At 41.0% G+C, this 16062-nt stretch overlaps 1 protein-coding gene across 5 annotated transcripts in view; it reads left to right on the forward strand.

The window, feature by feature from the left end:
- The first annotated feature begins 1174 nt into the window (after positions 1-1174).
- Positions 1175-16062, forward strand: part of KRAS (KRAS proto-oncogene, GTPase) — a 44388-nt gene continuing 29500 nt past the window's right edge. For 3 of the 5 annotated variants that reach the window (XM_069585547.1, XM_069585545.1, XM_069585543.1), the window contains exons 1-2: positions 1175-1663; positions 5442-5563. In XM_069585547.1, the coding sequence (XP_069441648.1) occupies positions 5453-5563 (111 nt within the window). In that variant the 5' untranslated portion in view covers positions 1175-1663; positions 5442-5452. The remainder of the gene's footprint in view (positions 1664-5441; positions 5564-16062) is intronic. The other 2 variants (XM_069585546.1, XM_069585544.1) reach the window with 2 other exon arrangements.

Here is a 16062-nt window from a genome sequence, read left to right on the forward strand (position 1 = left end):
ACCTATCTAAATTTGTTTCCTCCTCTGTAAACTAGAGAAAAGCATCTGACTTCATGAGGTTGTTGTGATGATTAAGAAAGATGATATGTGCATTTAGTATCTACCTGAACTAGGGCAGGCATATTCTTTTCCCTGCCCGGTTTCCTGTCTCCTCTTCTGCCTCTTCCACCTGGTGCCAGGTGCCAGGAGACAAGAAGCAGGAAACAGCCTGGCAGAGTACAGCCCACGTAAGGGGAAGGAGGAAAAGGGGGCAGCTGGTGTAAGGCCTAGGTTAACAGACATACTAGTTGGTCTTTAAAATAACTATTCGTGTTTTATGGTGCGGATTAGAAGGACAGACCTATGAGCAGAGACTCAGATGGGTGGTCCTACTAGGTATAAGCGCCAGTCTGCCAGGCCTCAATTTTAAAAAAATACTCCCCCAAACCTTTATAGATAGTTTATCAACGCAGACTCTGGGCATACTAGAGTTATGTTTAATTGTTTCATTGTTTAACGTGCTAACTCCCCGAACGTTAACTGATTAATCTGTCTTCTAATTAATGTTTGAATGATTCTCCTCAAGTCTAGACTATTAAGGGCACTTCTATTTAAAAATAGTCTGTCGTCTGCTTGTACTGTCAGGTGCCATAGGTATATCTGAGGTCGTCGTTTTGAGTGACCCGCGATGGCTTCGAAATATACATAAAAATAACAACAGAAAACAACAGATCCGCCGCTCCCCCCCCCCCCGCCCCCCGCTTAATTAGTGGTGAAAGATTTTGTCGCGTTTGTCTGGGCTTGGGGCTAGCTCTTAACCCCCCTATTGTGGAGACTGGTAATCATCCAGGTGTGCTCAGAAAGCTCCGGGCCAGGGAACTGGCGGCCAGGTCTCTTCCGAGGTCCCCCAAGTTGCCTCCTACTTTGGGTGACTGCATGTTTATTCACTTGCAATAAATGATTGTAAATGAATGTACCCAAGTGCAGGCCGACCCCATGGGTGGCGGGATTTTCGCAGCTCCACCGTGTGGCCCCGACAGCAGGGCGGCGCTGGCCTCGGCATCGCCGGGGTACCGAGCCCGCGCCGGCCGGGGTCCGAGGCTGCGGCTCTTGGCCTGCCCTGCGGCTGGAGCCTGGGGGCGGGCCCCGCGTGGATCCGCCGGCGCCCCCACCCGCGCGCGCCGAGGCACCTCCCAGAGCCAACCCCTCTGCCACTACGCCGGCCGCGCGTCCCCACCCTCCACGGCCCCAGCCGCCCGCTTCCTCCGCCGCGCCGGCCCCCGCTCCTCCTCCGCCGGCCTGGTCCGCCCCCTCCCCGGCCCGGGCCGGCCCCCCCTCCCTCTTCCCGGCGGCGCTAGCAGGCTCGCTCTTCCCTCTTCCCACATCGCCCTCAGCCGCACTCCCGTCTGGAGAGGAATCGAGCGCCGAGCGCATCGATAGCTCTGCCCTCTGCGGCCGCCCGGCCCCGAACTCATCGGTGCGCTCGGAGCTCGATTTTCCTAGGCGGCGGCCGCGGCGGCGGAGGCACAGCGGCGGCGGCGGTGGCGGCGGCGGCTTCGGTGGCGGTGGCGGTTCGGCCAGTACTCCCGGCCCCCGCCATTTCGGACTGGGACGGAGCGCGGCGCAGGCACTGAAGGCAGCGGCGGGGGCCAGAGGCTCGGCGGCTCCCAGGTGCGGGAGAGAGGTACAGAGCGGACCACCCCTCGCGGCTCCTGCCGGGGTCCCGACCCTCCTCGCCGGCGCCGGGCGGGGCCGGCGGCGAGTGAATGAATTAGGGGTCCCTGGAGGGGCGGGAAGGGGGCGCGGGTGCGGGGCCTGGGCGGGCGGGCCGCCGGGCGGACGGGGCCGGTTGGGGGGGCGGTCTGCAGGGGGAGACGCGGCGACGCGGGGAATGAGGAATGGGCGGTGCGGGGCTGAGGAGGGTGAGGCTGGAGGCGGCCGCCGCTGGGGCTGCTTCCTGGACGGGGAACCCCTTCCTTCCTCCTCCCGAGAGCCGCGGCTGGAGGCGGCCGGGGAGAAACTCGCGGGCCGGGCGGGCCGCCCCTCTGGGCGGTCGGGTGCGGTGGAGGTTACTCCCGCGGCGCTCCGGCCTCCCCTCCCCCTCGCCGTCCTTCCCTCACCCTCCTCTCCGCTCCCGCACCTCTTCTTCCCTTCCTAGTACTGGGCTGCCTCGGTTGCTGCCTTCTCTGCTGCATCTCTCATCTCTGGGACGAAGGTATAAACTTCTCCCCCAAGCGCAGACTGGACGGCTTGTGGTCCTTTTTCAGTGTGTAGGGCGGATAGAAGAGTTAAGAGGTGAGGTCGCCTTTTGGAAGCGCAGGGGAAAGTGCTTAGAGACCACTGATGGAGGTTATTGTGTTTGGAAAAAATGCATCTGCAGCCGAGTTCCTGACGGCTCCCCTCCCCCCCGTATGGGCTGTGACATTGCTGTGGCCACAAAGGAGGTGGTGGAGGTAGAGATGGTGGTGAAAGAACAGGTGGCCAACACCCTGCAACGTAAAGCCTGGACTTCGTGTAAAGGAAAAAGTTAATCCCAGAAGGTCTGCTTTGCTTTGTCAAGTTAAAACACACACAGCAAACCCGCACGGCAGAAGCAGGGCTCTTTCCCTGCTAGTTGAGTGTGAACAGCGGTAGTTAAAATTGCACGTGAAGTTTAATTTGCCTGTTTTCCTTTCCCCCATGCCTTCTGTATTACCCTTATGCGTACAAATTGGACCCCCAGCCCAGGAGTTATTACAGTACTCCTAAACGGTTCCCAGGCCTTTTTTTTTTTTTTTTTCCAAAAGCGACCTACAAGAGAAGTTAATTGTAGCAGTCTGCCAGCCAAGTGCCTGAAATACTCTGAGGCATGTGCATTGGTGCAGGTGAAGTCCTAAACTGGCCTTCTTAAATCTTGATATCCACCAAAACGAGTGGTTAAGAACAAAAACGCATTTTCTAGTTTTTACTTACTATACATGTTACATTTGTAATGAAAGAAAAAATTGTTCAAAAGAAATTACAAAGGGAAAAAATTCTGTTCATAGTCATCATCTCAGAATCAACCTTATGAGTGATGTCATTCTTAGGTGACTAAGGTCCAAAATGCTGACTCGAATGTGTAGTGGACTAGAGACGTCAAAAATGGTTGATAGCAGTACTGTTTACCTTAGACTGTATCCGTCCACAGGCATTCCTGGTTTTAAGAGACAGTAGATGAAGTGATAATTCATTTTTTTTAATGGTCAAAAAAATGAACATTTTTTGCCTGAATGAAATGCTCAGTTCTGGTCCCAGTTCCACCCCTTACTAGCTTATGTAGCTTTGGACACGGAGAACTCCTTTGGCCTGTGATTTTCCATGGCAACCCATTTCTCTCTAGTGGATTAAAGAAACTTGATTTTTGAAATCCAAGTGAAAGATTTTTTTCAGAAATAACCACTGCATAAAAAAGTAGACCAGAAAGTGTGTGGTGTTGAGAATTCACATGTGTATCTGCAAGCTAAGCACTAATCCAGTATTTGTCCACAGTCTCCCCTAGACTGGCTCACTTACTGGCCATAAGGACTCTTCAAAATTACTGAAGATCCCAATGTGGAGTGTGTCAGTATTGCCACAACAGAAATTAGAATGGAGAATTAAACTATTAATTCATTTAAAAAAGAAATAATTAGCCCTTTACTTGGTAACAGAAATAGAATATTTAATGAAAAGTAACTGTTTTCCAAAACAAATGCAACAGTTAGCGAGAAGAGTGGCATTGTTTCACACTTTCACTAATCTCTCTAATTGTATGGCTTCGTAGAAGATAGCTGGATCCTCATAGCTGCTTCTATAGTCAATGTATTGTGATCACAGGTCTGGAAAATTCTACTGTATATACTTGTGAAAGAATAAGAGTGGGAAGGGTACATCACCTCATACCATTATCATCAAACCAGGTTTTACCTCTTGGACCCTCTCCAAAAGTCTTGGGAACCCTGGTGGGTTCCTATACCACATTTTAAGAACTACTCTTCTAGGCTATCCAGATTTTATTGGAGGGGTGGGGTGACAGGGAACTAGAGGATACGTTTTGGTGTGATTATCCTCACCTATCACATTTGCTAATGCCAATATTAGGAATGAAAAGAGGGAGCAAAACAGGACATAATGCATGTTGGCGGTGGCCCTAGACAAGCCTGGGTGGCACAGAGCAGGCCCATGAGGAACTGTGATACAGCAGTTGCTGGGCCTGTCTGCTCTTTGGGAATGGGTTCAGGAAGTAGAGCCAGAGCAAGGATGTGGTGGGGTGGTGGGGTGCGTACTGGGAAGATTCTTGGTCTTCAGTAAATGGGATGCTGCATGTGTATGATGTTGTATAGTATATCTGCACTTTCATTAATCTGGAACTACTTACCGTGTAGTACATTCTTGAACATTGACTACCAGTTCATGACTTAAATTTGTAGTAATGTAGTTATTGAGGGAAAGGAGGTTAAAGTAGATACATTCATTTCAAAGAGTTTGAAACTAACTAAAAAAATAGTGTCTGTGTTGGTGCTGTTAAACCTCACCTGTTGTTGATATTTATCGCTACTGTTGGGAGTTGATATATGACAAGCAGAGAGTAAAAGTCATGTGGGTTACTGTGATATAACTAACATCTTTTAGAAATTCTCTCATTAAAAGCATGCTTTTCTTTAAATATTATTTAATTCTATTTTCTGTGCAAAGTACTTCAGCACTAGTAATAGCATATATTGTGATTGATGATCAGATGATCTATGCTGAATAGTTCACAATTCTCAAAGTTCTCTTATTTTTTACACCATTATTTTCCCCAGCAGATAATTTACAGATTACAATGTCACCAGATATTGTCCTCATCTGCTTGGCATCTCAGTTTTTATTTTCCCAGCATAGTGTCTAGCTTTGACAGTCCTCCTGCCACCCCAATTTGATTCTTGCTAACTGTCCTGGAGAACGACCATGATGATGCTTTTAAAAAGTTTTCTATAGCTGTCGGCTCCAACAGAGACACTCAGCATATCCACTTGTAACTCTTAGGGGCCCACATCAGTGAGGAATACTGTGGTGGTAGCTGTCAACAAGTTCTGTGCGGTGGGTCCACAGGACATAGAGCAGCGCACTCAACACTTGTCCTGAGCGAAGTCATGGCTTGCTCCTCCGAGAGCCATTAACTGCTGCAGAACAGCAGACTGCTGGCTCTTTAGATAGAGCAGCCTGAGTTGAAGGTAAAAGAACTGTGCACTCTGAATGCATTGTTCTCAAATGCTGATGAAGGAGTTTGTAAACAAACTACAGTTCACTGCAATACACATCTGTAGTCAACTGGTGTTTCCTTGAATTTTGTGAAGTATTTTGAAAATAATTTTCCATATAAAGGTGAATTTGTGTATTGATAGAGCATTTGGGTTACATTAACCTCATGTGCGGCACATGTTCTAACTTAGTCACATTTTCGTTATTTTTATTATAAGGCCTGCTGAAAATGACTGAATATAAACTTGTGGTAGTTGGAGCTGGTGGCGTAGGCAAGAGTGCCTTGACGATACAGCTAATTCAGAATCACTTTGTGGATGAATATGATCCTACGATAGAGGTAAATCTTATTTTAATATTATGCATATCGACTTGTGCAGGCCCATCCTTTGGGTACAAAAAATGGTTTCTCTGATCATTTTCTCTGACTACTCATTATAAGGCAGTTATACTAATCATACTTTTATTACATTAACTGAAATGTACTTGGGTTTCACAGCTTTACTTTGATGTTATAAGTAACCACAGATACGAGAGCCCAGCCCATCTTCTCTCAGGATAGTAATACTGTGACGTTCACTCTGTATTAGTGTATGTGTATTTTGATTGGAAGTGTATTGCACAGTTTTCTCAGAGGATGAAAATGTGAGTTTACCTCTTGTCTGTACGATGAGACATATCTAATAGTCATTTTTTTAAAAGGTGGCTTTTGTTTTTATGGGGTTTTGGTTGTTTTTTTTTTGGTATTTTGATATCACATGTAGAAGTTGACACTGGTGATGCATAATCACTTGATAATTAAAAGCATTTGTTTAGTAGTATTTTCATATTTTCTTTTCACGTTGAAGTAGTGGAGTATGTATATCAGCTGATATATAAGGGTACCACCACCAATCCTTACCTTTGCTTTTCGGCCCTTTTTCAATTTATTCAAGCCAGTGTTAGAATTGGTTTTTTTAATTACAAATTGATTAGTAATTTTCAGACTTCTTCAGTTTTATGAAAATGAACCAAAGGATGGCTAACAGCAAAATGATAGAATAAAGGCCTGGCAGAGAGCTTGAGAGGGCAGGTAGTATTCCCCACTGCCTTCTGGCAGAACTGTACTCAGATGATTGGAAGCAGATAAGGATTTATTTAATCCCAAAGACCTGCAGGAGAGACTGGCACATAACTGTCCTTCTTAACTAATTTCCAGAATGTACTTATTAGCATATTTCTTGCATAGTCTGAATCTTCCTGTTAAGTTTAACCTAGTACCAGCTCATTTTTGAAATAGGTTTATGTTGTTAGATTATTTCTTAGACTTCTTTATTCCAGGTGAAGCAATCCTAATCCTTTAACTTTTATTCTAGATCTGATATTGCCAGATTTTTAATCAGCTCTGAAAAATTTCCCAGAACTGTCTCAGAGTCCCAAGCTGTATAGTCTAGAACAGGTCAAAATGCCCTGTTAGGTATTATGTGTGTAATGTCTTAAAAAAAAAAAAAAAAAACCACCTTGACTGCACTCAGGTAGTTTCTGAGAACATTGTTGGCCATGGGAAGATGTCTGTGCAGTGTAGCATTTTGAGGATTGAGTAGATAACTGTTCATAAGGAAATGTCAAATATTTTTGCTACTGCAGGAAAGAAGATGAAGAAAAACACCCTTATTGGCAAAGATCTGAGTTAAACACAGAATCAACTTTTACATGGCTTCCAGGTTTAATAATTTTGCATTAGTAAAAAGGAGAGTCTAACTTAAGTGGCCCACCTATGTAAGAGTCATTCTGTATTTCCTCTTGGCAAGTCAGTTCAGTGCTGATGGGTTTATTTTTTACTTTGAGGAGGATTAAATAGTTCACCTGTTCCTAAAGCCAGCATACTCCACCATTTAAATTGGAAGTAAAAAGGAGTTTTAATAGAATTTAAGTTAAGCAAAGCACGGTAGTTTTCCTGGGATTCTGGAATATGATTGTAGCAGAAGTGCCCATCTTCTCTGAAAATCTGAGGAATTCCATTATGCTCTGTTTCCTATCAGAGGTCAAGAATGATATATTAAGAACGTGATTAAAAAAAAAAAGCTTAGGAAACCTTTTGGTCAAAATTGTTCTAAGTGTAATATAAATTTTAAATAAAGCTAAAAGGCTATCCTTTATTTGGGGGAAAGAAAAAGCTTATAAATTCAAACCCATTAACTCTGATATGATTTCTGCCAAATCAGAAGACTTGACCCAGGGAACCATTGATTACCTGTGAACTTTGAAACTGACGTCCGTCACTAGAGTAGTCACCTGGGAAAAGGTTTCAGAGATTGTCTCTTATCTCCCAAGTGACAGTGAGTCTTTGAGGGAACTGACACATTAAATTCTTGGTGTAGTTCAACTAGAAGAAAAGCAGGAGAATCCAGTTGTTTATTTTAATAAACAAAAATACGTGACATTTTTATAAAAAGTTGAAGAATAGTGAGCATCACTACTGCTGAAGTTTTTGATTGGTGGACAGTGTAGTTCAGTAAAAATAAGAGAGGACATAGACTTGGCACATTTGGAATTCTCATCAGTTTTTCTCCCTTAAAACAATGGGAAAGAAGTTTAGAGAAAAATTTCTAATTAAGTAATGCCTTATTTTCTAGTTGTTTAGAATTTTCAGAGATTTATACTGTAAGAAAGGTGGTCATAGTCTCGTTTTATTGATAACAGTGGTCTCTGAGAGGTTGTAACTTGCTTAAGGATACTTAGCTAGTAAGTGATAGAATTTTAAGTTTCCTGAGATCAAGTTAAGCGGAATTTCCACTGTTCCCTTTTATAGCTTTTTAAAAATGAAAAAACTGCCCTTCAAGGTAAGGAAATATTAAATATTGGAGGCTGATTCGGATTTCCCAGTATATCAAAATTTGAGCTCAGCATACTATCTGATGGCATCCTAATGGCAGAGATTGACACAGAATTGGGTATGATACATGGATGGAGCATGCTTATATCTGCATGATAATCACCTTTACTTCTATGCTGAGAAGATTTTATCTTTATCTTTTATGAAGCTCATCTGCGAGTTCTGAGAGAGAACGAAAGACCTTTTTAGCAGTGCAGGATTATTAAACACTCAGTCCTCAAATACAGTACTAGGCTAGAAATAATAGGTACTTCTATAGTTTGGAGGTCATGGTTATTATAAAAATACATTCTCTGAAATGTGTTTTCTAAGGTAAAATTTGGTGGAAGCAGGAAAATGGAAGTAGAGATTGGAAGGATCAGGTGGTCAGTTAGCAAATATATAACAAGCATCTACTGGATATAATATAAAAATAGATATAAGAAGTATTTTCTCCCGGGCTCCAATTCATTGACATCTGCATGCTTCTGTTAATGTGATATTTATAATTCAGTCTCTGATGAAACAGTTCTTTCCTCAATAAGGAAGAATGGATTTGTAATTGGATTGATTGGTTCCATCTTTAGCGCTCTGGGCTGCTTATTCGCCAAGATGTATCAGTTTCTCTTTGAAAAAAAAATTTCCATGTTAATTGTGTAATTTACTTGCTGATTAAGGTATTTAAACTTTAGAGAATTAAATCAGTATTAAAGAGGAATTTAAGAAAAGCACTGTTTAATGATACAAGCTGTTAATTTTCTTTTTTCTTTCATTCCTTTCTTTTTTGTTAAAAAAAACAAAACACGTATCAGTAGTTACTAAGGAGGAATGGGTGGTGACTTTGCCCCTCAGGGGACATTTGTCAATCAAGACAATTTTGGTTGTCACAACCTGAGGGCGGGGACTGCTACTGGCATCTATAGTGGATACAGGTCGAGGGTTCTGTTAACCTCCCTGTAGTGCATGGGACGCCCCCCCCCCCCGCCGCCCCCAAATGATATGGCCCTAGATGTCAGTAGTGCCCAGGCTGAGACCCTAATATGCATTACATAGAGATTTAAACATTCTGTAAGTTGTGAAATTCAAGTCTATGAGAGTGGTTTATGTTAGATTTTTTTTCTTTTAACATAGTATAGATGGAAACCTTTCATTTTCTAAACTAGCAGTATAGTAGCTTACTCTGGAGTTCTGTAGAAACATTCTGTTGTTTTTAAAACAAGGTGCACAGCAGTTTTGTAAATGCTTTTCTTTCTCTTCAAGGCTGTGGCCTCTCTTCAACCACCCCCCCCTTTCAACTGAGTGCCCTCTACTGGTCAACTTACTTGCTTTTATAGTAAAAATTGAAATCCTAAGTTTGGATGTTTTTTCTAATTAACCTGTGGGTATAAACAATTTATAACTATAAATTTTACTTAAAAGTCTTATTTTATATAATGTTTTAATAATCTAAAGTGTCAGTTTTTCTCTGCTAGTATTAAGATTACTGTATGGACTAGTTGCTGCTGCTGCTAAGTCGCTTCAGTCGTGTCCGACTCTGGACTAGTTAGGCGTAAATAAATATGTGGGTGAATATTTTTAACTAAGTGGAAAAGCGGCAGTGTGAAGAAAACAGGGCGGTGCCCTTGTTAACATTGATTGAGGCTGCTTTGTCTGAGGGGACAAGAAGTGGCACTTTAGGTCTATGAGTTTCTTTCTGTGCACACAGGAGGTACCTCACGGAGTTCAAAGCTTAGTGATGAATTTCGTGGAGTGTTAGGAATGGCCTATTCAAAGGCGGAAAGCTGAAAGATAGCATTATGTGCAGTTTTATAGGACTGTAGAATAATTGAGAGTACCTTATTGTGTTAATTTGTTTTTAGAATAAACTAACACAAAATTCAGGTACTGTATTTAGGTCAACTTAAGAATATTTATTTAATAATAACTATTTATTGAGACCTGAATGTTAAAAATTATTGGGCATGTTTTATTCTAACTTGGGAGTTTTTATAAATACAAAGCTTTAAAAACATTCAAATGAAAGTTAGCAATGGAAATAAAAGGAAAACTTTTTATGATTTGGCATCTCATAAGATTCTGGTTTACCATGTAATTAATTTCTTAATTCCATAACTGTTATTCAGTGCCTACTGAGTACCATGCAGCCTTCCTAGGGTCTACAAATACATTGAGAAACGAAAGGGACCACCAGTTCATTGCCGTTGTGGAGCTTATTAGTCTTAGATATATTTGGAAGCAGATCTACTGTTTATAGACACTAATCCTAATTAATGTAACTTAGAGGCTTTATGCTTTAGGAGGGCAATAGATTTCTTATATCTTAATTATATTATCTCATAGTACCTAGGTTTATGGAACAGTTATATTATTGTGATCTTAATATAATAAAATTAAAAATGGGTAGTAACAATAAAATATTTGAGAGGATTAAATAGGGATACAGTGCTTACCTTAGGTAATTTATGAACTTTCTGTTTGGAACATTTCAACATGCGAAGAGTTGACTCATTGGGAAAGACTCTGATCCTGGGAGGGATTGGGGGCAGGAGGAAAAGGGGACGACAGAGGATGAGATGGCTGGATGGCATCACCGACTCGGTGGACGTGAGTTTGAGTGAACTCCGGGAGTTGGTGATGGACAGGGTGGCCTGGCGTGCTGTGATTCACGAGGTCGCAAAGAGTCGGACACGACTGAGCAACTGAACTGACTGAACTGAAACCCATGGAAAGGTAGTTAAAAAAAAAATTGTACAGTGAATGCCTCTTACCTTTAAACTACACATACTTGCTTTATGTGTGTACACCTCTCTATGAGCACCCATAAGTGCTGAGTTACTTCAGTCTTATCCGACTGTTTGCGACTCCATGGACTGTAGCCCACCAGGCTCCTCTGTCCGTGGGGTCCTCCAGGCAAGAATACTGGAGCGTGTTGCATGTTCCCCTCCAGGGGATCTTCCCAGCCCAGGGACCGAACCTGCTGTCTTATGTCTCCTGCATTGGCAGGCAGGTTCTTTACCACTAATGCTACCTGGGAAGGCCTATGTGCACACACATACTTGAATACATATTATTTATGTTTGCTGAATTCTTTGAAAGTAAGTTGCATGTACACATACATACTTGAATACATATTATTTATGTTTGTTGAATTCTTTGAAAATAAGTTGCTTATATTGGGACCCTTTTCCTCTGGATGCAGGGGTCTGCAAACTACGACCTGCCTGTTGGCCCAGTAAAGCTTGTTTCTGTTTTTGTCAAGTTTTATTGGGGCATAGCTGCTTGTAGTGCAGCTTTTGCACTACAGTGGCAGAGTTGAGTGGTTGCAAGAGACCAATTACTGTCTAGTCCTTTTTGGAACAAGCTTGCTGACTGTCCTCTAACAGCAAGCATAATTTCTTGTATAACTCCAGCACAATGACAAAATATAGGAAGTTCAACACTGATAAAAAGTCTAAATTTTATCAGTTTCCAGAATGTGCTTTTAGCAGTTTTTTTCCCCCTGATCTCAGGATCACAAATTAACTGTCGCATCTCATAGTCTAGAAGGTTCCCAGCTTTTCTTAGTCATTCATGGCAGTGGCACATTTTGAAGAATTCAGGCCAGTTGTTTTGTGCAACATCTTCTCATTTAGTTTTGTCTGATGGTTTCCCTATGGTCAGGTTCAGACTGAACATTTTTGATAGAAATACTCTGAAAGTGATGTCATACCCTCCTTGGGGTATCACATCAGGAGGCACAATATGCTGGCTTGTTGCATTATTAATGGTGTTATATTAACACTGGTTAGTGACTAATGTCATAGCTATCTCATATCTATCAGCTTTATCTCTGTGAAGGTATCTTTAATTCTTTATAATAGGTACTCTGTGGGGAGATGCTTTGAGACTGTAAATATCTTGTTCTCCAACAAACTTGTACCCAGTGGGTTGTAGCATCCACTGCTAATTCTCACCATGTTAAACTACCACCATCTTGACGGCAAAATGGTGGGTAATCTGACTCTGTCATTATTTCTACAATTATTAGTTGACAGCTACCATTAAGTAAGGGTTCTCTCTTTTCTCTCCCTTCTCTTTATTTGTTTGGTTTGTATTTATTTGTATCAGTAGTGACCCACAGGTTCTTTTTTTATTTGATGTTTTAAAGTCTATTCCTGTAATCACTGATTTTATGCTCACATTTATTTTTGAGATGACCAATGAAATTGCTTTTAAGCTGGCCTCTGTATCTTACTGACATGTCTCCATCAGTTTTTGAACTCTTTCTTACTTTCTGGCACAGTATATCCCAGGTTCACTTTGCCTGTCCCTGTCTTGGACTCAGCCATTTGTCCAAAGGGCCCTAATTCATTTTAATAGGGAATGCTATTTAGACATCAAGACCTGGGTATTGGGTGTGCTTGTGGCTACTGGGATGTCACTGCTTCTAGACCCGTTTCAATGGACAGAGCTAAGAGGTAGATTTTATTTGAAAATCATGAGTTCATTCTTCCTCCGTATCTTTCTTTACTATATGTAAATTTTGAATATTAATCAACATTAATTAATGTTAAACATTAGACAGCTGTGGAAATAAAAATGATAATGTCAGTTAACACAGATTGAATTATTTAACATTAGGTTAGCTTTTCTATTTGTGGACTTGGGATTAAATATTTTTCTCCATTAAGAAAAGTAGGGATTCTTTTCACTTTTTCAAAGCATTCTTAAACCATTTAGGAAAAAGTCAAGCTGTTTGGCTACATGGAAATTAAGACATCTTTAACAAAAATACAAGACAGGTGAAAACCTGGGAAAACTATTTGCGTCATCTATCAAATCAGGATTTTCTTCTGTATCTGAATCAGAAAAAAGCAAACATCCAAAAAGATAAAAACGGGGGCGGGGGTGGGGGCTAAGCACACAAATAGCCAACCTATCCACACTCACACAAAAAGTGATGTAGAACCATATTAAGGGATACTTCATTAATATGGTAATGCAAGTTCAAACAGTACCTTTTTTTTTTGCCTGCACTCTGCAGCTTAGGGTATCTTAGTTCCCCAATCAGGGATTGAACCCATGCTCTCGGCAGTGACAATGTGGAGTCTTAACCAATAAACCGTCAGGGGATTCCATAAGTAACATTTTTTATTTTCATGATGGCTAAGATTGGAATGATAGCACACCTGGAAAGGTATGGAAAAATGTGTACTCTTTATGCTGTAGTGGGAACATACATTATTGTAAACTTTTCTGGAGGTCATCAGTTTAGCAATACATATCAAAGTGGAAACCACATGTCAATAGATCCCACTTACAGAAATTTACCTGAAAGATTCAATTGGATAAATGTTTAAATGTATATCCAGGAGTGTTTATTGCACTGTTTACAGTTTTTAAAAGTGAAAATAATCTACACATCTACTAGTAAGGAATGGGTGAAGTAAGTTATGGTATATTTATGTAAATGAAATTACACAGTTGTTGGAAGGGATTAAGTAGATCCGTATGTACTGACATTGAAAAATGGTTCATTATGTAAGAGAAGCTGTATCATAGCCCTTTGTATGGGAATATGTACATAAAATATGGTAGGACATATGCCACATTCTCCATAGTATTTTTTTTTAAATGAGTATATACTGTTGGAGAGGGAAATATATGTCCTCATTTTTGAGGGAGAAGAGTCACTAAAGTATTAGGTACTATTAGATTACTTCATATTTATTTTCTTCCCCCTTTTAAAACCTTGAGGAGTTGAATAATACAGATGTATTAGAGATAAAAATATATAAAGAAATTGGTATTAGGCCAATTAAAGAATAGCTGAGAGGTACATAATTGAATATATGAAAATTATATTGGCATTCTGTAATTATTAAGATTGGATCCATGATGGAGCCATTCTGACCTTGGCATCAAGTGATAATTTGTGGGAGAAGGCCACATGACTTCAACAGGTTACAGGTACAGGCTTATAATATCCTTATTTTCAAAATTTTGTCATTCAAATTTTCCTTGAGTTTATTCAGATTTTTGAACTAGTTTTATCCCTTGGGCATAGTACCCATTTTATTCTCTAGTCCTAAGCTAAGAGTCAGTGGGTTTTTATAATTTCAAATATCCATTATTTGAAAGAAGTCTTTGTTTTCTTTTTCTTACTTTTAATGAATGTCTTAATCAGAATTCTGCTGTGCGAACAAGCTCTTTTAACACCCTTGCTCCCTAATCAATACAGAAATCCTTCATAAACCTCAGAGTTTTAGCTCTTTTTCCCTGGATCTTATCTAGCTCCATTATATTTATTTTGAAATACAGTGAGTGGTTTTGGGAAAAGTAGTCCAGGTGTAGATGTTCAGTTAGCTTTTTATAGGACTTTTCAATTTATAAAGGAATTTTCGTGGTCTTTAATTCTAACCTGTATACAAAGTCCTGTGTATTATTATTTACCCACTTTTATAGCTAAAGGAATGAGAGCTTAGAGAACACTAGAGATTAAGTAGTTTGTGCATACTCACACACCACAAGTGGCCTTCCCTGATGGCTCAGTGGGTAAAGAAGATTGCCTGCAGTGCAGAAGACACAGGAGATGTGGGTTTGATCCCTGGGTCAGGAAGATAACCCTGGAGAAGGAAATGGCAACCTACTCCAGTATTCGTGCATGGGAAATCCCATGGACAGAGGAGCCTCATGGGCTACAGTTCAAAGGGTCACAAAGAGTCGGACATCACTAAGCGACTGAACGCAGGCACACCACAAGTAAGTGGAGTTCTGCAGCTGCCACATATGCAAGGTTCAGGAGTATATCTCTAGTTTGGATGACTTTGGCCCTGAGCATCAGACCTGTGTGTCAAAGCTGCCTGCAGGTCATAGCACCAGAGCAACCTACAAACGTATGAAATTCAACATGCCTCAGATTGAACCCATCTTTTCCTTTCCCCTTCCTCTTAAGTGCTCATCTCTAAACAGTTAGCTGTGCCATTTAAAACAATGGAAATATAATTCACATAACATAAAATTCACCCTCTTAAAATGTACAGTTCAGTGGTTTTTAGTATATTCACAAAGTTATGCAACTATCACCATCACCCTATTTAAGTCTATACCAATTAGCAGTTATGACCCAAACCCTCCTCCAGTCAGCCCCTGGCAACTATTAATCCATTTTCTGTCTCTGTGGATTTGCCTATTCTGAATATTTCATTTAATTGAAATCATGCAATATGGGGCCTTTTGTGTCTGGTTTCCTTCATGTAGGATAATTTTTCAAGGTTCATCTATGTTGTCATGGTTCGATACTTCATTCCTCTTTATGGCTGAATAATATTCTTGTGTATGAATATTTCTTTATGTAGTCATCAGTTGATGGGCATTTGGATAGTTTCCTCTTTTGGGCTATTTTGAATGACAGTGCTGTAAACATTGCTGTAAGGGATATATGAAGGTTTTTCTGTCCGTTTCACCCGTTAGATATTTATTAAAACTGTTTAATCTTCTCCATCTTACTACTGTTGCTGCCTTACTTCAGGTTCTTGTAAAAGCTTGTGAAACTCATCTTTCAGCCTCTAGTCTGGGCTCTTTCTATAATTTGCCATAATAATGCTGTGAACCATAATAATAGTGAATCATGTCAATCTGATCCTCCCCCTACTTAAAAACCTTTTCATGACTTAGTATACAGTGAAGTTCAAAACTTCTTAATATGGCTTATTAGACCCTCCATAACCTGACCCCTGCTTGATGGTGCAGTTTCACTTCTAATTGCCTATAGTCTCTTAGAGGGACTTCTTGGTTCCATGTACTGAGCATGCCCCTTCATGTTTCTGTGCAATCTCTGCGCCTTTCTGCCTGGAGTGGTCCTCCTGTCTTTCTTAATTCATATAAGCAAAGTGGATCTCTTCTTTTATTTGCCATCTTGTTCTACATAAGGCGTTTTGCATCTATTTCATTGAGTTGTAATCATGTGTTTACATTCATAGCTCTTTCACCAGACCTAGTTCTTT

This window comes from Ovis canadensis, chromosome 3 (assembly GCF_042477335.2).
Source record: "Ovis canadensis isolate MfBH-ARS-UI-01 breed Bighorn chromosome 3, ARS-UI_OviCan_v2, whole genome shotgun sequence".
Taxonomy (NCBI): Eukaryota; Metazoa; Chordata; class Mammalia; order Artiodactyla; family Bovidae; genus Ovis; species Ovis canadensis.